The following is a 22,297-nucleotide window of genomic DNA, read 5'->3' as shown; positions in this document are numbered from 1 at the left end:
GTTTTCTTTAACAAATCGGCTAGTTGTAATAATTGTACTGCTTGCCTTTGTTTAAATAAGTTAACATGGGGTGGTTGTTGTTTGGATGCTCGTGTTTCTTGCATTGTTTTTTGTTCTTATTGCTATTAAACGATGGCCAAAACTACAAAAATAAAAGTCGTTCTGGTTTCATCACTAACGTTTCCAAAAAATCAAGTCTAAATAGCAGCATCAAGGAGGAAGCAGAGATCAAAGGTAAAGACCCGTCTTTAACTGTTGAGGTCATTGTTTGTTTTATTTATAGGACTGAATAATTATCAGTCAGATTAAAAATGTCCATCCCAGCAGTGATTAGGCGTCCACCTCGTGTCCACATGAGGAATCAGCCGCACTCTCATAATCACAAAAAAACATCCAGGAAATATTCGCATCTCCTGTTTTCGTACAGTAAAAAGAAAATAGTCCAATGTACTGTATTTGTTCTCACACAAGTCCATCATCAGAGTCCAGCTGGATCAACTTCTCTAAGTCCATCTTGACATCCGGGAAGCCCTCCAGCACCTCCTGAAAGTCGTCCCAGGACAGAGAGAAGCACTGGCAGTCAGTCAGCGCCTTCACCGTGGCCAGATGTTTGCCTCTGGTCAGCACGCACGTCTCTGTTGTAAACACAGAGAGAGAGAGAGAGAGGGGGAACCCACAAGAGCTGGGGGTTAACGAGCGAGTAAACCCCTTAATGACGGGAAGAGATTCAACAATTAATCCTAAATTAAATAACCGGACTTAGCCGAGTTGGTTTGGGAAAGCCTGCTTAGCTCTAAACGCTGCAGAGGTTTGCTGCCAAAAAAAGATTAGGACCTGTTCCCAACGTAAAGCCAGAGAATGAAATAAATCCCCCAAATTGGAAAAAGATAGATTTATTTACTTTGGTTTGACAGTGATTAAAAAAAGAATACTTCTTGCTGACATGCAAATAAATGATGCGTGTGATGTGAAAAAGCGATAAAATATGCCAAAAATCTGAATCCTGGATCATTTTCTGCTGTTTCACAGTAGCAACATTATCAGAAAATCTAAAATACATCTCATTTGAAGTAATAAACGTACTAAGTGTCCACATTGCAGTTGTTTAAATGTATTTATCACCTGTTTCAGCCTTTCTTATATTCACAAACTGCGTGAATTTGATCATCTACCTTTGGTGATTTCTACCCACGCACATAGTTTTGATTTCATTTGTCAAGGTTTTGAAATATCCGTCTCACCACCATCCCCTCCCAAACCTCTTTTCCTAGAAACGTTATCCCTGTAACTGTAGGTAATCCACAGAACAAGCCGTCAGCTGTTTTCATATGGAACGTTTTTTGTGGTCGAGAGCAGTTCCAGTGAAAACTGCTCTCAGAGCGTCAGAGGATTATCCAGTGTTAAAGTGACAGATTTTTAAATGGAGTTTGGTGTGATTTCCTCAAGAGGGACAGAAGCCCTGAAATACATAACCTAAAATTTTTTCTTCAGCATTTTTCATTTGCTTTGAGCACCAGAATTACAACTCCACTCTCCTTATGAACATATATTCCATAGCTCAAAAGAGAGGTTAATACACTCCATTATTAATTTAACATCCTCCTAAATTCATACTTAAACCTCCAGTGATCTAATCCCAGTATCCCCAGAGTATTAACCCGCATAAATCAGTAGACGCATAAAGTACAACCTTTTATCCTGATACTGCCTAAGTAAAAATTCCCGAATGCATTATGTATATAAAAGTGAAAGCTCAAAATGTAAAGCTTTTTTTATTATTTCCATTCATTAAATTCCTTATGTAATACTGAAACAGCGTGTTGTGTACTTATTGTACTTTGGCTTCAGGTTAAACAGATGTTACGGAGGGTTTTTTCAGCCCTGGAATTTTTTTTTATTTTAGACACTTAAAAGATTAAATATTAAAATGCTAGTGTTTACTATATTTAGAATATTTTCATCAGACAGACCTTTCTGAAGGAAAACTGAAGTCGTTAACAATGCTTTCTTCAATGACTCCAGACTCCATTGCCTAAAGCTATAATTTTACCTCTCACACAGGAGTTGCTGGGCTATATCTGCATTGATCCGTTGGTTTGTTTGTGTTGTTGTGTGACTTTGGTGAATCTGAACTAACCCTTTAATGCACCAAAGTCACACAAAAACACAAACGGTAGACCAGAAACTCCTGTGTTCTGTGAGAGGTAAAAATGATGTTTTTATCAATGGAGTCTGGTGTGAGAGAATAAATATAGGGTACACTTAAAGTGATATTCATTCTTTAAAGGGGGTTCTTTCTTTCAGGTGAATAAGTACTTTAAAACATTATATTATTTCTATCACCTTTAAATTACTTCCATGAGCTGGAAACTGGAGTTTGTCTTGGTTTGTTAGTATTTTTCCAGAGCCATGAACATCAGCTTTTTAATTAATTGGGCTGAACTTTGTATGAAAAGTTGTTAAAGACATCCTGGTATGTTCTTTTCTCTAAATTGGACCATTTTTTAAACTCCCTTGTTGTTCTTTCACCTCCTTCTCCCCTCTTACGTCACTATTGCCGCCTGAAACATCAGATACAATCCAGATACTCACTTAATCAGACATAAAAATCCAACTCACCCCCGAAGAAGTCTCCGTCACACAGCTCCCTCTCGTAGGAGTCGGTCTCCATGAGGACCTGGCCGTGGTCGATGAAGAACATGCGGTCGCCCGGGACGTTCTGTCGGATGATGGCGTCGCCCTCCAGGAAGACCTCGTACTCCAGCTTGAAGAGGACGGCGTTGATGAAGTTCTCGTCTCGGGTCTGAAACATTGGCACTTTTCTCAGCAGCCGGCTGCACATCACCATCAGGATTTGCTGAAGAATAAAGAAAAATACATACAATGAATACAAAGAATGAAATAAGAAGACATAATAGAAGAAGAAATGAACATCAGTGAGTTCCAAGCTGTACCTCTTTGAGCGCAGAGGACACCGTCTCCATGACGTCCTTCTCATGGAACCACTTCCCTCCGTATCGAGCCTGGTAGTAGTTGCTGATACGAAGCTGCAGCTCTGGTGGGAGCTTCATGAAGGCCATGTAGTGCTCCAGACGGCTCATCTGTGGGAAGACGAAGGGTTTTTCAAGGTCCACATCCCATAACAGTCATACATAATAAGATAAACTCAAGCTGCATGTTTAATCATGAATCTTTGATGTGATTTAAACTGTGATTAATGATTAATGTTTACATCTTTGCAGCGGAAAAGACAGTCGCACTGTTGGCTGTCAGAAACACTTTTTAAAATAAACGTGTCAGTTTTTACCCTTAAAATTAAGCGTTTTTTTTACTTTTTGGTGATTGCTGCTGATGTTATTTTATTTCTAATGTACAGAGTAATCTTACTAAATATCTGACTAATTACGTAAAGCCCTGATGTCAAAAGTTATTACTAATTTAAAATGTATTTATTTATTTTGTATGCCCCTTTCATTACTAAGGGGCATAAAAACTACAAAAAGTAATTAAAATAAAAAATAATAAAAAATAAAATAATAAATAAATAAATAAATAATAATAAAAAAAAATAAAAAAAAATTGGAAATTAAAATAATAAAATTAAAATCATAAAATAAAATAAATAAATTAAATAAATTAAATAAATTAAATAAATTAAATAAATTAAATAAAAAAAATAAACTAACTAATAAGTATCAGTAAATATTACATGCTTAGCATTGTAGTGGCAAATTCCATTCATTCCAATCCATTCATAATATCCATTTTTTTGAATAAATATGTAGGGAAATAAAAAAAATAAGCCATCAAATATATTAGTAAGAGACTAAACAACACAAAAAAATCACAAGAAAAAATCTCTCTTTCTCCCTAGATTAGATTAAAGCAACCAAAACATTGCTGAACTAATACCCATTTCTACAGTAGCCCGTGTCCTACTGAGATGTATTTTCTCACCTTGCTCTTGTACTCCTTGGCGGCCGGGTCGATGTTGGCGATCATCGTAGTAGCGTTGGCCACGAGGACGGTGTACATCAGACAGCCCGACACCATGCTGACCATAACGATCCACATCTCCACGTAATCTGGAGTACAAGACGCCGACACTCAAGCTCGTTTAGTGTGACAGGGTGGGTATTTATATCTGGGGGAGAATGTGATACCTGGCCTTTTTTTAGAGGCGGACAAAGAAAAATCCATAATTCTCACTTGTTGGAGCGTCCATGGAGCCGTAGGAGAGGGCGATCATCTGGGAGAGAGCTCGGAAAACTCCCCAGGAGTACTTCACTATCACCGTAGCATTCTGGAAGAAAAGAAAACATGATTAATGGAACGTTTTGTAGATCTAGAGATATAAAACAACAACAAATCTTCACATGAATCTAAACTATAGCATGTGGTATAGATGTTTAAAGTACCACGACATGTTTTTTGTTTAAATATGCCAGAAATTGCTCGAGTACTAAAGCTGCTGATGACTCATTTTCAACATTCACAAAACATCATTAACAACCAGTGATGGAAGGAGTATTCCGTAAAAGTACTAATACCACACTGTGAAAATACTGCCCTACAGTAAAATGCTAAGTATCAAAAGGAAAAGTATTGAATGTTATGTATGATATTATAGCTAATGTTTCCGTACAAAGGAAAAAGTACAATATATACTGTACCTCTGAGATGTAGTACAGTAAAAAGTACAATATAAAAAGTACAATATGTACCTCTGAGATGTAGTACAGTAAAAAGTACAATATGTACCTCTGAGATGTAGTACAGTAAAAAGTACAATATGTACCTCTGAGATGTAGTAGAGTAAAAAGTACAATATTTACCTCTCAGATGTAGAGGTTTAGAAGTTGAAAGTTACATAAAATGGAAACACTCAAAAGTACCTTGAATGTATACTTGTGTATATATACATAGAAGTATCATTCACACTCTTTACTGTGTATTAAAGATACTTCATTCTCACCATCAGGTTTTCCTTCCGGACCCAGCAGTCGGTGGGAAACTCCTCCAGCATCGGCACAAAGTACTGGATGCATCCGTTCCAGTGACACAGCAGGAAGATCATCATGAACAGAGACAAGACGCGGAAGAAGAGGCGGACCACCTCCAGGTTTGCATTAGACACCTGACGGGAACAGATGACAAACTCACGAGTTCATAATTCATCTCCACTAGGAATAAAGAACAATAATAAAACAATGCAACCATGTTCAAACCACGAAGATCAGAGACCTGAGGTCCTTTTTTATGACTTTAACTTGCTGTAAAAACGTAGGAAGTTTATTACAACAAGGGGTATTATTTTCACAGTTTTTATGATAACATCGTAATTATTGATCTGGAATCGCTACGTCAAATCAACATTTAAGACAGATTATCTTCTAAACCACTTGATTTGCAGGAAAAAACGAAAGTGAGTGGAGCTGAAATGACGGTAATAAACCCTGATTCCAGTGGAAAACAGTGTGTACAGTCGGTCTGTAATCTGTGATGTAGGACTGCAAATAACGATTGTTTTCATTATCCATTAATCTGTCAGAATTTTCTTGACTAATCGATTAATTGTTTGGTCAATAAATGTCCGAAAATTGTGAAAAATGTCCATTCCAGTCCAAAGTGATTGTTTTGTCCAAAACCACAACTGTATTCAGTTGAATTGATATAAAACAATAATGAAATCTCCATATTTGAGAGGCTGAAAACAGCATTTTCTGTTATTTTTGTTATCAAAACAGTTGCCCAGCGATGACTTCTCGTTTACAGATCTATCACAGCTAATAAATGTGAGAGTACTGAGTACAATGTCAAAAGCCAAACTTTAAAAAAGAGACCCAGGTTGGCATAAACCAGAATCATCTTTTAAGGACAATGTTTCTAATCTAACAGCCGATGGAATCAACAGATGTATTGCACTAAACTACCACAAAAAAACAAGAAAAGCTGATGCATTCACCAAGAAAACACAATAAAACACCTTCAACACCAGTTTTAATAAAGGGTGATGCACTTGACTTTGACACCAATGCAAGAATGTGGGAACGCCAAAAAGTGAGTTTCCCAACTCTACAACATCTGGCAGTCAAAGCAACACAGCATAGAAACAGTTTGCTCTCCTTTAACAAACACAAATAAACACACTGCTTTCAAAAGTCAGACCAAGAAATGGTTCTCTGTGTCGTAACTAAGCCTCTTTTACACGCTCTGCAAAGCACACCCTGGTTTAAATGAAAATCCTTTTCATCATCACTGCAGCCTGAACGCTCTAGTCAACTGGCCGTCACTCCATAAACACAGATAAATCCACTGGTATCAGTTCATTTATAGAACTATTATTGATAAACCCCCCCACATATCTCAGCTCACTACTCATCATCTCCAACAGTAAACGCAATTTACGCTCTAGAAATTTCATTAATGTGGTCAATTTCAAAAAGTCAGCACCTCCTTCGGGTGGTTTCTCGTTCCAGTCTGCTGCTCAGAAAGAAGCTAAAAGTCCACACCCTCACAAAAAAATAAATAAATAAAATAAAAAAAAATAAAATAAAATAAAATAAAATAAAATAAAATAAAATAAAATAAAATAAAATAAAATAAAATAAAATAAAATAAAATAAAATAAAATAAAATAAAATAAAATAAAATAATTGATTTATTACCACAATACATATGTAAATTAAATAAATAAATTCTAAAACAAGGGGAAATGTATATGAAAATCCTCTTGTACAAGGTCCCAGGTTGTAATAAACAACATGAATGTCTGTTTTTTGGCCGAACAAGATCCCAACTTTGAGATAAGACAGGAAAACCAAAAGCAAGACTGGAACCAGGAAGAGAAAAATAAAACTTGGAAGACCAAAACATGATCTGGCACAAAACCGAGACGGACCAGCTCGCCAAGATTAACTCAATGTTGGGAGGAGACAAATGAAGGGACCTCACTGCAGCCTTTTTGTGGGATTAGTTCAGTAAACAGATTTATTAGTGTAAAATGAAAAAAATCTGGATGGAAAAACATCTATTTACAAAGCGAGAGATCCCACAACTACAAATAAAAACAAACCGTTTATTTCAGCAGCTAGAAGCCGATCGAAAGGTGTGGAGTTACACACAAATTCCAGACAACATCCATTATGCAACAGCAAGATTCAGTTCCAAGATATATTGTGTTTCATTATGAGATTACAATGAAACACCATTAAAGTGAGATGAAGGGTCCTTTATCTTTATTTTTTAATATGTGCAATTAGAAATAACTCGTCTTGATGTTTTAAAAATGACATTTGTGAGCCTTCAAAGTCTGATTAGTCATCGGATGCCAGGTCTGGTAAAGCCGCCTGATTGAATTTCAAAGGGCGACGCTTTGAAGACTTTTGTCCGGCGTTTGAACTTACTTTCTCCACCTCGTTGAAGAACCTGACCAGACGGGAAACCCGAGCCAGACGGATCAAGCTGAGGATCCGCACGAACATCAGGATCCTCATCATCTTGTTGGTCTTGGAGGGGTTGTCGTCGTTGTGGTAATGTAGGTCCTGGGATCATAAAATACAGATGTTTTTATATTCATTTATTACTATTATTTATATCATTACTTCATATGTCTTAGCATATTCACATTACACTGTTAGTACCGTATATATATTGACGTTTTCCCCATGTTTTATTTTATTTATTACCACAATACATATGTAAATTACTCTGCACTTAACTGACTTTTTGCACTTGAGGTTAAATACTAAACTGCATTTTGTTGTCTCAGTATTTATACTCTGTGTAATGACAATAAAGTTGAATATAATCTAAGCTATTTATCACTTAATTCACCTTTGCAAATCATCTCATGTCTTATTTTATCTGTCTTTTTTCTTCTGTCTTACTGCTCTGAGTGTTACATACGTTTCTAATTTCAAACCACTAACAAATAAAGTAAAACAAGGTGCATATATGTGTCTTTGAACTGACAAATAACTGTTGGCTTCAGGCTTCAACAGCTTGTTCATCATGAATTAAAAATGTCCAATTACTTGATTGTAACTAGTTATTGTAATCATCCTTTTTTAAATTATCATTACATGAATACATAAAATACATAAACCTGTGCAAACAAGATTAAAAAAGCCCTATTGCTAAGAGCAATTTATCTTTTCCTTCTTTCTAAAAAACAATAATTACAAGTTTATATTATAAACCCTGATTACAATTAATTATCCCAGTTGCAAGTATCTAAAAAAAGAGATTAATTCAAACATGTCCCACCATGAACAATGTGCATAATTGTTTTGTGAACTGACAAATTGTGCACCTCCCTATTGGCTGTTTTCTGCCTCAACATGTTGTTCATTATGAATGAAAATGTCCAATTACTTGAAGTATAACTAGCAGTTGTAATCATCCTTTTTTTTAATTATCATTCCATGAATACAAAAACAGAATCTCAAAAAACAACAGAGCAAAATAATAACTTTTAGTTTTGTTCTCTCTGAAAAACAATAATTAAATGCTGATTGTTTTCTGCTTCAACAGCTTGTTCATTATGAATGACATACAAAACAAACCACATTGCTAAGAGCAAAGGAATAACATTTATTTTAGTTCTCTCTGAAAAACAATGAAACAATTAAGCGTTAAAATGTACCTTGTTTACAATTAATGAACCTACTTGTATATTTCTAACATCTAAAGGATATTAATGGTAAATGCACTTAGTTTTACATGGTTTCTTCATAGTTTATAGTGTTTTTGAACTGACAAATGCTGCAGCAGCATATGTTTCTGCTCCAACAACTCGTACATTATGACAAGTGAAAAAGTCCTATAACTTATAGGATAACTAGTTGTAAGCATCCTTTTAAGAATTCATATTCGAATTCAAAACCAAAATCCCAGTTACATAAATTACATTAATTTAGGCAAACAAGGCATAACAAACCTTTTGCTTAAAGCAAATGTTCACTCTGAAAACCAATAATTAACTGTTTATATAATGGACCTAGATGACAATTAATTAACCCTGTTGTAAGTATCTTAAAAAAGAGATTAATGCAAATATGTCCAACCATGAACAATGTGCATAATCGTTTTGTGAACTGACAAATAATGGACGTCACTGTTGGCTGTTTTCTGCTTCCACAGCTTGTTCATTATGAATGAAAATGTCCTATTACTTGAAATATAAGTAGTAGCTGTAGGAACTAATTTAAATAAGTATTATTGAAGCACAAAATCAAAATCCCAGTTTCATAAAATACATACATTAAGACAAACAACCCTATTTCTGAGTGCAAATTAATCCTTTTCTTCTTTCTGAATAACTATAATTAAATGTTTTTATCATGTACTTGGATTACTATAAATAAACCTAGTTGTAAGTATCTAAGAAAAGAGATTAATTCAAACATGTCCAACCATGAACAATGAGCATAATTGTTTTGTGTGAAGTTACAAATGCTGCAGCAGCACATTTTCTGCCTCATTATTACCGCAAACAGCAGAATGTAGCCGATGGGGAAGGCGGCGATGACGTCCGGTATGAACCACGTCCTCAGGTAACTGACTCGGATCCGCTTGATGTCCAGAATAGCTTCCTGTGAGGGAGGACGGAGCGGCAGATTGAGCAGATGGATGAGGACGCTGAGCAGATGTATAATTATAATATTTTGGAGAGTTTGTTCCAAAAACTGAGGGAGACAGTGGGAGACATTAACTTCACAGAAGGACAGACATGAATGAATAATGACTGAATACATCATGCACTTTATTATTACTTTTAACACACTATGAGCTCTATAACTCTTTACTAGTATTGACAATATCACTCTCAATATCATGCACAATATTACTTTTCTATTGTAGTTTTTATTTGGCATCTTTTAGTTCATTTTCTCTCTCTCTCTCTCTCTCTCTCTCTCTATATATATATATATATATATATATATATATATATATTTATATATATTTACCTAATTTATTCTATTTTTTACTGGTGTTTCTTCTTATAATTATATTTTTAATCTTTTATCTATTCATTTGTTGTTGTAATTTATAATCTTTTTATATTTCAGTTCATTTTTTATATATTTATGTATAGTTACTTTACTCTTATTGCTAATTTATTCTATTTTGTACTTGTGTTTCTTCTAATACTCTTTACATTTATACTCTTGTATCTATTCTCATGTTGTAATCATTTACTTTCTATATTTGTGTTGATTGTTTTACTAAATGTATTTACTTTACTCTTATTGCTTCTCTATTCTATGTTGTACTGGTGTTACTTCTTATACACTTTCTTTATATACCTTTATTGATGTAATTCATATTTTCTTATATTTTAATAGATTTTTTAGTATATTTATTTACCTTACTCTAATTGCTACTCCATTCCATTTTGTACTGGTGTTACTTATTTTACACTTAATAAGTATTGCTCTATTGCTCATACATGTTTATATATTTTTATTCTATTGTGTGTTTTGTTGTCTTTCTGTTGTAATCTTTGATCTGGCACAAGACTTTCCTTTCAGAATTAATAAAGTTCTATCTTATCTTATCTTATCTTATTGTATGCACAACCAGATGTTTGTTCCAGACTGAACACCACAGACAGACAACATGTGCCATTTGTGATTGGCACGATAGAGATGAAAACAAAACAGGACGTAGTGTGCATAACACTTCATTGGAAATGTTATACTTCTCATTTATCCAACTCATCATAATCCCTGTTATAAAATCAAACAGCAGGAGGCAATTTGGCCACTCTCCACGGAGCTGCAGAGGAGCTGTTGGGTGGGGGTGGTTCTGTTTTTTGTGTATTGAGTAGTTTACAGATGGGGAAGAGATGCATTAAAGCCTCCCAGATTGCGGCGGCTCTCACCTCGCTGTCCTCCGCTATGATGCCCATGCGGAAGTTCAGAGCCACGTCGATGAGGAACAGCGTGTCCGAAAACACGTTAAAGCCTTCCCACGCCAGCCCGCTGTTCCCATCCAGGAACGCTATCTCCATGGGAATCCCGATGAGGTTGAGGAATGTGATGGCCATCATGCACATGATGTAGTAACTCCTGCAGGAGAAGATCACAACAAAATATATATATATATATATATGTGTGTGTGTGTGTCTTTTCCATGTTTGGATTATGATAGGGAAGTCTCGGTTCATTTGCCAGACGGACTCATTAGACAGTCGAGCAGCAGCCGGTGAGGGAGATGATTTATGCACACTAAACACTCTGCTACTGTAACTGCACATCTCCTCAGCCGGGCTCAGATGACTCTGCTCTCTGATCCTGATTGTTTCATCCCCTCTCTGTTTCCACTCCCACCGATCACCTTACAAACTAATAACAACACCACCGCGTGGATAATGCGAAACCAGATCCTTTAAGAAGGTCTGATCCATCAGGGTTTGTCCTTTTTAATCCGGTATCATCTGAAAAATCACTTAACAAATCTAGAATTTAAAGAGTGGTAATCATTTTTAATTCTACATTAATCATCATGAACTATGAATTGTTCTTTTAGGTTGTTTTGATTTAATGTTTACTTGCTCTTTATGCCAATTATGTCAATTATACTGCTTCACCTTTTGTCTGAGTCTGTTTTCACGTTTGCAACACAACTCAGTTTCATAATCAATTGAATCTTAATGTTAATTATTAGTAACGCAACAAGCATGTTGTATGCAGTGGGGCTGCAACTCACTGACTGACTAATATGATGATTATTATATTGATTAATCTATAAGAAGTCAATGTGACGTCACTAACATGCTTGTTTTCACGAATAACATCCACTTTACTGCAGAAAAAGACAAAGAAGAAACAGCAAATCTGTCAAATTGAGAAGCTGGAACTAAAAAATGTTTCTTTTTCAATCAAATATAATAACAGCTGTATATAATATGTCTATCACCTGACTAATCAATTAATCCATTAACCTTTACAGCTCTAATATGGATACAAAAACAAGATAATACTCAATGAATGAATGAAGCAAAATGAAGCAAAGAATCACAGACAGAAACTTGCAGAAGCTGCACAACTTTCAGAGAGACGCTGAGACTAAAAGTGGAGGTGGTGTCTCCGCACGGGACTGACCTGAATCTATCAGATATATGAAATACCTCATGAGGCTGAACGGGTGGATGACAAAGACTCCGCTCTGCAGCTGCCGCATGCACTCCTTCTCCACGGCCATCTCGCTGCCGTACACGTACAGCGACTGCCGGTTCAGCTGCGGGAGGAGCAGGGCTCTCCATCCACAGGTGCCCGTGCTGCATCCAGCGCCGGGACCTTTTAGTTTCTCCATGACCCGAGTTCTGGTCCCCCCCTGCTTTTGGATCAGCCGAACGCGCAGTCCATCATCCTCCTCCTCCTCCTCCTGCTGCTGCTGCTGCTGCTGCTGCTGCTGCTTCTGCTGCTGCTGATGCTTCTGATGATGCTTCTGCTGCTGATGATGATGCTGATGATGCTTCTGCTGCTGATGATGCTTCTGCTGCTTCTGAGGTAAAGCGGAGACAGACGATGCCGGTCCTGACCTCCCCTCTTGGTCACAAGGTAATTTTCCATCAAGGGCTCCCAAACCTTCAGGGCTTATTGGAGCTTTATGGAGCGAGGCAAGCAGATACCCGCCTTTCTGCTTGCTTGCTCGCTCCTCCTCGCTCCCTCCCTCCCTCCCTCCCTCTCTTACTCCGTCAGCCTCTCTCTATTTCTGCCCCTTCCCCACCCCTCCACTTCTTTTCTTTTTCTCCCGAGCTCATCAACTATTCAGTATCTGTGTCTCATCCCCACATGAATCAAGCCATGTCAAGAGGGTTAGGTCTAGCTCACATTAATACTGAAGACGATGGTGTGTGTGGGTATGTGTGTCTTTGTGTGTGTCTTTGTGTGTGTGTGTGTGTGTGTGTGTGTGTGTGTGTGTGTGTGTGTGTGTGTGTGTGTGTGTGTGTGTGTGTGTGTGTGTGTGTGTGTGGAGGGGAATTGCAGTTATCATCATGAACTCGACATCTGGCAGCGAGTGCGGGGACAAGTTCAGGACCGGCCATCTCCAGCAGCCAGGGATGTAATTAAACCCTGCACTGTGATACCTGATGCTGCACATATGCTCACAGCTCTGAGCCAGCTCATGTGTGCTTGTTTATGAATCCACATTTCACATCAGTGACAAAACAGCAAGAATATTTCATTTCAAGGACGGCAACGTTTATGTATTCTCGGAAGGTTTGACAGGGTTGCAAAAAATGGAAATGACAGTAGGGACGGATGTAGCAGCACGGTGGGATTAAATAAAGGGGTCACGGCAGCGGCGGCTTAGTGCATGAGATGTGTCTAATAATGTGAGGGATATTTTACGAGATTATTATTTTTTTCATCACATTATTTTGTGTGTGGTAGAGAGGAACAGAAATCCCTAAAACTGGGTAGAAAAAGGAAAATGTCTCCATCTTATATATCACATACTGGCAGTCTGTTTTCAGATTGAATTAATTGATAGTGTGTTTTCTGAAATAGGCTTCAGCCCCTTATGATGCTGAACAGGATAAAGGTGTTTGGAAAAAAAGCTTGATGATTGACCTGTTCTTGTTTTCTTTAAGAAACTGTTGAGCATTAAATCTCAAGGTCAATATTTCTCAACTTTGCTAGCAACCAAATCTCCCAAAAAAGGTTGACGAAAATGACAACATATGTTTTTATACATTACCTTACAAAAGAACCGTTGTGAAAAACTAGTAATTTGAGTGTTGTCTGATCTGGTTATGGTCTAGTTTAAGACACAATTTGGTCAAAATCTGGTTTTCTAGGGGCTTTTTCTATTTCTGGGGTTTTTGTTTATCAGTCCGATAAACAAATTGGGATTACAGAGTTGAGATAAAACGTCTACGACTGGATTGTTTCACAAGCTGCCTGTTTACAAGCTCATTTTAAAAACAATAACAATCAAAATCATTCATTTTCAATCATCATTTTGTGTGTGGGTATGTTACAAATTCTGTGCGTGTTCACTGTCGTCCATCGGTTGCAAAAAAGCCAAGATGGCGACGACCGTATTCCGAACTCGAGGCTTCATAACATCAGTCCACAAACCAAAGAGTGACATCACTCCTTATTTACCGTCTATTGTTCCAACAAAGGACAGATTGGAATATACAGTATGTGTGAATATTTATTTGCTGCATAGGAACTACTGATTAAGAAAGATAAAGACTGCTTACATTTATTTTTCCTGATGCTGCTTTGTGCACACAGGAAGATGAGAAGGCAGACTATCAATCAATTACACCTCTCCTCCTTCAGGGGGCAGATGTCTAAAGGGAACACCAAAACAAAGACACGCTTCAGATTATACTGAGATTGATCTGAAGGGCATTTCAATGCCATTTGTGCCACACACTATGGCTTCTGAGGAGAGCAAAGCAAAGACTGCAGCAGAGTATGTTAGAAATGGAGGTGCATATCTATCACACAGTACAGAGCTGAATGAATAATATGCTTACTTGCTCATTTATCTAGCACACAGCTGGCCCTCCAACCAGAATAAGTGACTCGTGCTTCTGCTTACGCATTGCTTTGCTGTGCTGACGTACAGTGGACCCAGCAGACATGTGAAACACACACATCTTCAATATTGTAGGACAGAAAAATAAACATTTTTCATATTAAGAATAATTCCCCAGCCACTGAAGTGAAGGTTCTTCCCACAGGCGACAGTATTTCACAGCACAGAATATAATATCTGACAGAGGAGGTGATAATGTAGAAAAACAGCAATAAATCTGTTGGCTGCTGTACATTTAGACTCATACTGTTCTTTGTTGTTATGATCTATATAAAGTATAAACACTTGGATATGTAGATGTTTCATATTTTACAGAAAAGAAACAACACTGATGTGCTAAAATAAGAACAATTCTGTTTCCAGCTTCTCACATGTGAGGATTTTCTTATTTTTCCCTATTTTATACATTACATATCATTGTAAAGTGAATTCTGTTGTGTTTTGGACTGTTCGTTGGACACAGAAAGGCCATATTGTTGAATACTGAAAAGAATACGTATTGTAAGGTTGCAGCATTATCACAGTGATGTTATTATCCTTTGGTATTGATCTGTGTAAGTCCCAGTGGAAAAGTTATACAAGGGGACAATATCACTGTTTTTAAAGTAATAAGTAGAAGCTAAAATGTCAAAGGTCTTGTGCTTTTATTGTTGCACTTGGGGATTATGAAATACTCAAACAACCTCATATTTATAGTGCTTCTCCACTGACTAAGACAGATTAAAAAACACAGGAAACAATGAAACTGTTGAATAATACAGTGTTCTACAACTCACGTCCAAAGTCGTAGCAGTGCCCTCCTCCATCATGAGCTGTCGTGGCTGATGAAGAACACGATGATGATGTAACTACGCAGTACAAAATCCCTCTTAAACTGCCTCGAGGAAGATGATGATGTCTTGAATGTTAAATCGTACTTTCTGCAAGAGACTGTAGCAATTTTCTCTACAAAATCCAATCAAATTGAAGAAAAAGGAGTTTTAACAAATGTTTTTTACTTTGACCTTTGGATTTAGAAATCCATTACTTAAATTAAAGTACCAAATCCACAATGTAAAATACAGTAATACAGTATTAATGACAAATAGTTTATCAGTATTAAGTAAGCAGATACATGTCTACGTGAACGATATACTATTATTAATGACATTATTAAATAGTTAATATTGATGCATTTATTAAACGTTGTGGCTGTTGTATCAAGTTGAAGCTAGTTTTAACTTTATTTACAGTATATATCAAATATTTTGATTTTGTCATTTTTGTATATTTATTATTAAATTGTGTCTTCTAAAAAGTATTTTGTCTCAAGTTATTTTTTCTACAGCAATTATTTTGTGGTAATTTCTGGTATTGTTTATAATAAAAAATACTCGCTTGTTACCGTATGAATTCTAAATTACATCAAATTAAAATGATGTAAATATGTAAAGTACTATCAATTTTTTATATAATGTAAATGCTTGCCTCATTTTTTTTAGGAATACCAATATCACCAATTTAAATAAAGTAAAGTTAATGTTACACTAATTTGGAAATGTTATATATATAGTGTCTTTCTTCCGGCTGCTGTCAGGTTGCACAACCAGCTCTGCTCCCGTAACCACATGACACATGACACCAAACACCTGTGCAATACAAATACACTGTGCAATTATAGTTATAATAGTTTCTGTCTGTAAATATAATATTTCAGTTATTGTGGATTCTTTACTGTTTTTATTGCTTATTTATAATACTTGTTTTTTTCATCTTGCTTTTCTTTTACTATGTCTCTTGTTTGCACTTTCCTCTCTGCTGCTGTAATCATGTAAATTTCCCTGCTGTGGGACTAATAAATGATTATTTTATCTTATCTTATCTTGTTTATCTGTCTGTACATATAATATTTCAGTTATTGTGTTTTTTACTGTTTTTATTGCTTATTTATAATACTTGTTTTTTTCATCTTGCTTTTCTTTTACTATGTCTCTTGTTTGCACTTTCCTCTCTGCTGCTGTAATCATGTAAATTTCCCTGCTGTGGGACTAATAAATTATTATTTTATCTTATCTTATCTTGTTTATCTGTCTGTACATATAATATAATTAATACTGTTTTTATAAATTATTTATAATACTTTTTTTATTTCATTTTATTTTTATCTTGTCTTTCTTTTACTATGTCTCTTGTGTGCACTTTACTCTCTGCTGCTGTAATCCTGCACATTTCTGCGGGACTAATAAAGGATTATTTTATTTTATCTTGTTTATCTTATCTTATCTTAACTTATCTTATCTTATCTTATCTTATCATATCATATCTTATCTTATCTTATAAGAAAGCTGTCTTTTTAAGAATTATTATATTCCTTTATAGAATTGATTTGTCCTTTATGTTTATAATAATAACAATAATAATAATAATAATAATAATAATAATAATAATAATAATAATAATAATAATAATAATAATAATAATAATAACAACTAAAGTTTAATATTAACAAAATAACACAATAACACATAATGCACATTTAACATTTAAAGAAGCTTTGGTGTTTTCTAAATCACTTATTCCTCATTTCCTGCTGCTGTTACAAAACACTCCATTTCCCAGAATCCTCCGCGGCCGCCTGTGATCACGTGAGTTTGCATAAAAGCCGACCACGTGATCTCCCTCCATCGTGCTGTTTCCTCCTGAAGGTGAAGCTGCTGTTTCCTCTCCTCCGGCCTCCTTTACAGTGAGTTTACTCTGGTGTTTGAACAGTCCTCTTTATTATGTTTATTATGCATGTTTATATATAATAATAATAATGTTATTAATGCACATTAACACAGATAGCAGCGTGTTTGAGAGCAGACACGAGGTTATGCAACGTCTGCACACTGTTGGGTAACACAGGGAACACGTGGGGGGTCTGTGCAGGTCTGGTACTTTATGTTCATGCATTATTTTAATTAAGAGTAGTAGAGTAGTGTGTCAAAGAGCTGCAGACCAGCCCTCTTTGTTGTTGGTTGTTCTGCAACAATTTAAAACATTGCAACAGTGAAAAGTGTTCATACTTTAAATGTACTCTATTAATAATGATTTGGGGTTGAAATCTATCTACAGAATATCAATATGCATCATCTTACTGTGTTAAAAAATATGTTAATTGACAAATTTTATAATGCTCATTATATATTTTATTTATATTTTTTATATTTATATATATGAATATATTTATATTTTATTTTTATATATTTATATTGTTTATGTATATATATATATATATTTATTTATTATATATATTATATATATTTTTTATATATAATATATTTTTTTTTTTATATTTATTTTTTTTATTTATATTTTGTATATATATATTTATATTATATATATTTATATATTATATATTATATATTTTATATGTATTTATATTATTTATTTATATATATATTTATTTATTTTATATATATATATACATTTTATATATATATCATGCAGTTTTAAGACTTCACCTTGAGCTGTAAGAAATTGTGTGCTGAGCATTTTTTTTTCTATCATAAAGTGAACAATAAATTATATATTTTTTTTCAGCCATACAATGATTTTTAAAACAAAGCAAACTTTTCATGTCTGAGTAGAGAAACTACTGCATTTGACTTACTTAGTTTCCCCCTTTTTAGCTCATGAAATGAGTCCACACAAACTTACCAATAAGAAATGTTCTCCAAACAATCACACAGGTGATTGTAATTGTAGCGAGTTCTTCCTCCTCTGCAGTAAGAACTGCCATGCTTGTTGTTATTATGTGACTTGATGTTAAATACTTTAATTAAGAGTAGTGTGTGTGTGTGTGTGCCAGATGGTTGCAGCCCAGCCCTCTTTATTGTTGGGTTATTCTGTAATATAAGCAAATGAAAACACTCCACAAATTATGGACCATTTTTAAGAGTAATCATATTTGTTGTTTGAGCCATAAAACCACAACATTATAACGTGTTCTATCATGTTTAAACCCAAGGGCCTGTCTTTAAATGACTTTCTTTCTCTTAAACAAAAAGATACACTCTTCACTATTATTCAGGGTTTAAATCATTTGACAGAATATCAATGTGAATAATCTTACTCTGGGACTTTTTTTTTCTTTCTAAATGACATAATTAAAATTCCTAACATTCCCTTGTTTAAGTATCTCAATTGTGAGTATTTAACCTTATTTTTTTTATGTGGGTTGTACCCATGATAAAGCAAGCAGTTTTAAGTTTCACTTTGTCTCTTATAAAGTGGACAATAAATGATCCTAGTTGCGTCCCTACAATGATTTTTAAAACAAAGCAAACTTTTCCTGTTTGAGAAGCATGAACTAGTGGATTCTGCAGCATTTGACTAATTTAGTTTCCCTTTTTTTTTTTTAACAAATGAAATGAGTCAACACAAACTTAATAAGTTCTCCAAACAATCACACAGGTGATTGTAATTGTAGCGAGTTCTTCTTCCTCTGCAGTAAGAACTGCCATGCTTGTTGTTATTTAACTTCCCTGCAGTTGGTTTGATGCACAAGATTTCCTGATGGCTCTACATGAGTCGGGATAAATTCTATAAATCTTAACTTTTCAAAGAAGTAAAATCACAGGTGTTGGCCTTTTTGAGTCTTAACTTTTCTGAGATGTGACTGAAATGGTTGCAAACTTCTGCCAAAAATGATTCCTTCTTTTTATCTGGAAATTTAGAAGTATGAGCTCTATAAAATGTGCGAAGGTGCTACACTACATAAAGTCGTAGTCAGTTTATTAAACAATCTGTCTTATTTTCAGATCAGTCAGAAGATGTCAACAGTATCAGCCGCCAGCATGGAGCCTGCTGCCGAAGCCACCGAGCAGAAGAAGCCACTCAAAGCATGCTGTGCTTGTCCAGAGACCAAGAAAGTCAGGGATGCCTGGTGAGTAAAAGTACAAGAGACACTGAAAACTCTTTATTTTATCCAGGTGGAACTACTTCTTGATGCCTCCATGTTTGTGTTTTTCCTCCAGCATCATTGAGAAGGGAGAGGAGAGCTGCACAGTCCTGATTGAGGCACACAAAGACTGCATGCGGGCGCTTGGATTCAAGATCTAACTTCTCCATTTTCATGTGCGAGTGTGGTAAGTTTTGCATAATTAGTGTCCCATAAACCTGTATGCAAGTATATTTCTTTGTGCCGGGTCGTTTGCATCCTTCAGCTGTTAATAATTCATCTAATGTTGAGTACAAGCTGAACTACAACACTAAACAGTGCACAGCATTTTAATGAAGTAGACTTAAGAGTAATGCAAAACTAGATTATACTGCACGTGATGGGGTTGTACTGTGTCTTTATAAAGTAACTGTCATGTAGGAGCCTTGGTCTGTTCTGTGGACTGAAGGTTAGTGGTGATATTGAGAGATTTGCAGCAGTTAGAACACTGCAAGAAAGGAACAATTCACCTTCTATTACCTCCTTTTAAATTGTGCTACTAATGAGCTTTCCTGGAGGCCACATCCAGCCTTCGACTCATTAAACCGACCTTCAGTTTGGGTGAAACTGCTCCGGTGAGAGTCTGATCCGGCCAAATGTGCACTGAAAAGACATTTGCCCACATTGGCTGCAGGGGTGTTTTTGAACTTGGGTCGTACAAAATTAAAAACTGTAAACAGAACTTGAACACTCGGTTTGGGTGCCTGTACTGGCGATTCACTTCTGCCAAATGCATTCTGACAACTAACGCCAACTTTAACTGACTCACTCTGCTGTGTAAAAGAGCATCCAACCCTTTGTGACCCATCTAAACATCAAAGTTAATTAATTTAACCTTGGATCTCTGCAGTAATGAAGCCCTTTGTATTCCACCTGGTTGTTTTAATTGCAGCTTCATTTTCCCTTTTCCTGGGTCAGCCGTGTCTCTTGGCGATGGCTGCTTTCCTCCCGTTGTGCGTTATCAAACTAGGACACTATGTAATAAGGGGGAGGGGGGTGGAGCTATAATGTTTAATATGCTTACATGACTACACATGAAACGCGCCCAAAGCACCGCGGCTCGGTTCACGTTTCAGCAGCTCGATCGGCCGTCTGGCTTCACATGAATGTTCTCTTGTGCTTGTAAAAGGAGAAGTCTTTATGCAGCAGGAAATATGAGTGTGTGTGTGAGAGGTTTTGGTACCTAGATAAATGTCAAAACATGTGTTTACTGACTGTTCAATCTGATATTTGGTCTTACATTTTTGCACACAAGTGTTTAGGTGTCTTTATGCTATTTTAATACTCCTGTTTTTTCTTTCATCCTGCAGTGAGTTGCTGTGCAAGACGACCTCCTGTGTTCCCTTCTCTTTCTCCCTCTTATTTATACCACAACCAGCAGGGAACTGTGACGATGCACTTCGGGTCTGACGGGTTGACTGTCCTTTTCTGTGAAATCTGTTTTTTAAGTCTTCAGAATTTGAGAAATGTGTGAATATCTAAAAAAAAAAAAAATGCGCTCTGTTGAATAAAGTTCCTATGCAATAACTCTGTTTTTGTTTTTAATGTGGATTAAATGCATTTGTGAGTTGTTGTGTTGGAGGTTTCGTGCTCTCTGAGAGGGTTGCTCGCCACAGTTGCCGTCCCTGGTATGCACTCCGACTTAAAAATAACTCCTGCCCCTCTGAAGTCAATACTTGGCGTATCTGCATTCTTCCTCTGTGGTGTGTCACTGTTACTCAAGTGTGCCTGATGGTGGACATCTGCTTTGACACGTTCATAAAACCTGCTACAAATGTTTGTGCTGCAGCAGGTCTGCAGAAGAGTTTGTAGCTGTAACTGGTTTATCCTCTATTCATGCAGGAGGTGTTTGTGTACACTGGTCCATATCTTTAACTGCACCAGTTCATTGTGACTTTAAATAGTACCCGAGTTCTTATAATTTGAATAAAAGTGTAAACCTGTTTGAGAAGTGATTAAAATTGCAGTGCAGATCATTTTTAAAAGACGCTATAAATATCAATTTCAATCAACTGCTCCAGAAGCTGAATCTGTGCTTCAACTGTGGGACCACCTCATAAAAAACAAGTTTTAATTTAGTTCAAACTGCCCAATGTGTTGCATTTCCCCAAACGAGGCTAAAATAGGCAGAAATAGAATTTTAAAAAACAAACAACTTGATTAGTATGCAGCATTGCCTGAACTCAGTAGTTGTTGCTATTTACTTTCTTCTTCATTAGATTTTCTTGGTTTCTAGATGACATAACCAAGGTACCCATTCAGATAATGTACATAGAATGTATGTAGACTTTAACTAAAGCGTGACTAATGTAATCTAAAATAATAAATTCAACCCCTTTATCCTCTGTTTGAAAGAATATTTCATGTTTTAAGGAGCCAGATCTTTAAATTAGTGCTTAAAGACATTAAAGAAGTCTCACTTTCCATTTCTCCCACATCACACAGCTCATTTAATCTATTTTAAGCTACAAAGAACTTTCGTGTTGATTTTGGTCCCTGTGGACTAAAGTGGTGTTTCTGAGCACCAGACTTCCTTTAGAAAACCTAATTCTACTGCAGCAGGGTCTGACAGTCTGCTCCTCTCAGTCCTGGTTCTGGTTCTCCTGTTGCCTCCCTTCACCTCCAGCAGGTCCAGCAATACGGTCTGGGTCTCCAGCAGCGTGGTGTTGGAGAAGCTCTGACTGGTTTCTGCTGGATCTGGGTCTGTCCACGGTGGACTGGTCTCTGCTGGATCTGGGTCTGTCCACGGTGGACTGGTCTCTGCTGGAT

At 36.1% G+C, this 22,297-nt stretch overlaps 2 protein-coding genes across 2 annotated transcripts; one reads left to right on the top strand and one right to left on the bottom strand.

Moving 5' to 3' along the window:
• Nucleotides 1–462: 462 nt before the first annotated feature.
• Nucleotides 463–12,321, bottom strand: hcn5 (hyperpolarization activated cyclic nucleotide-gated potassium channel 5). The gene is made up of 10 exons (XM_054614793.1): nt 12,137–12,321; nt 10,889–11,075; nt 9,492–9,596; nt 7,407–7,544; nt 4,976–5,137; nt 4,210–4,303; nt 3,958–4,085; nt 2,955–3,101; nt 2,620–2,857; nt 463–635 (listed from the first exon to the last, which is right to left on the bottom strand). Exons 1-10 carry the CDS (start codon nt 12,319–12,321, stop codon nt 463–465), a joined length of 1,557 nt encoding a protein of 518 aa, XP_054470768.1.
• A 4,874-nt stretch (nt 12,322–17,195) lies between these two features.
• LOC129104824 (cytochrome c oxidase copper chaperone) lies at nt 17,196–21,041 on the top strand. Its single transcript, XM_054615678.1, has 4 exons — nt 17,196–17,290; nt 19,350–19,474; nt 19,566–19,676; nt 20,839–21,041. Exons 2-3 carry the CDS (start codon nt 19,362–19,364, stop codon nt 19,648–19,650), a joined length of 198 nt encoding a protein of 65 aa, XP_054471653.1. The 5' UTR covers nt 17,196–17,290; nt 19,350–19,361; the 3' UTR covers nt 19,651–19,676; nt 20,839–21,041.
• Nucleotides 21,042–22,297: the final 1,256 nt, after the last annotated feature.

Source organism: Anoplopoma fimbria, chromosome 16, assembly GCF_027596085.1.
Source record: "Anoplopoma fimbria isolate UVic2021 breed Golden Eagle Sablefish chromosome 16, Afim_UVic_2022, whole genome shotgun sequence".
Taxonomy (NCBI): Eukaryota; Metazoa; Chordata; class Actinopteri; order Perciformes; family Anoplopomatidae; genus Anoplopoma; species Anoplopoma fimbria.
This window is presented reverse-complemented; position numbering and strand designations above follow the sequence as displayed.

Bases quoted from the DNA above. Each gene is read 5' to 3' on its own strand.
- hcn5 (XM_054614793.1), bottom strand. From the start codon at position 12,321: ATGGAGAAACTAAAAGGTCCCGGCGCTGGATGCAGCACGGGCACCTGT. The intron at 9,597-10,888 runs GTGAGAGCCGCC...CCTCCCTCACAG, and splicing joins TCATAGCGGAGGACAGCGAG to GAAGCTATTCTGGACATCAA. The intron at 5,138-7,406 runs GTAAGTTCAAAC...TGTTCCCGTCAG, and splicing joins TCTTCAACGAGGTGGAGAAA to GTGTCTAATGCAAACCTGGA.
- LOC129104824 (XM_054615678.1), top strand. From the start codon at position 19,362: ATGTCAACAGTATCAGCCGCCAGCATGGAGCCTGCTGCCGAAGCCACC. The intron at 19,475-19,565 runs GTGAGTAAAAGT...TTTTTCCTCCAG, and splicing joins AAGAAAGTCAGGGATGCCTG to CATCATTGAGAAGGGAGAGG.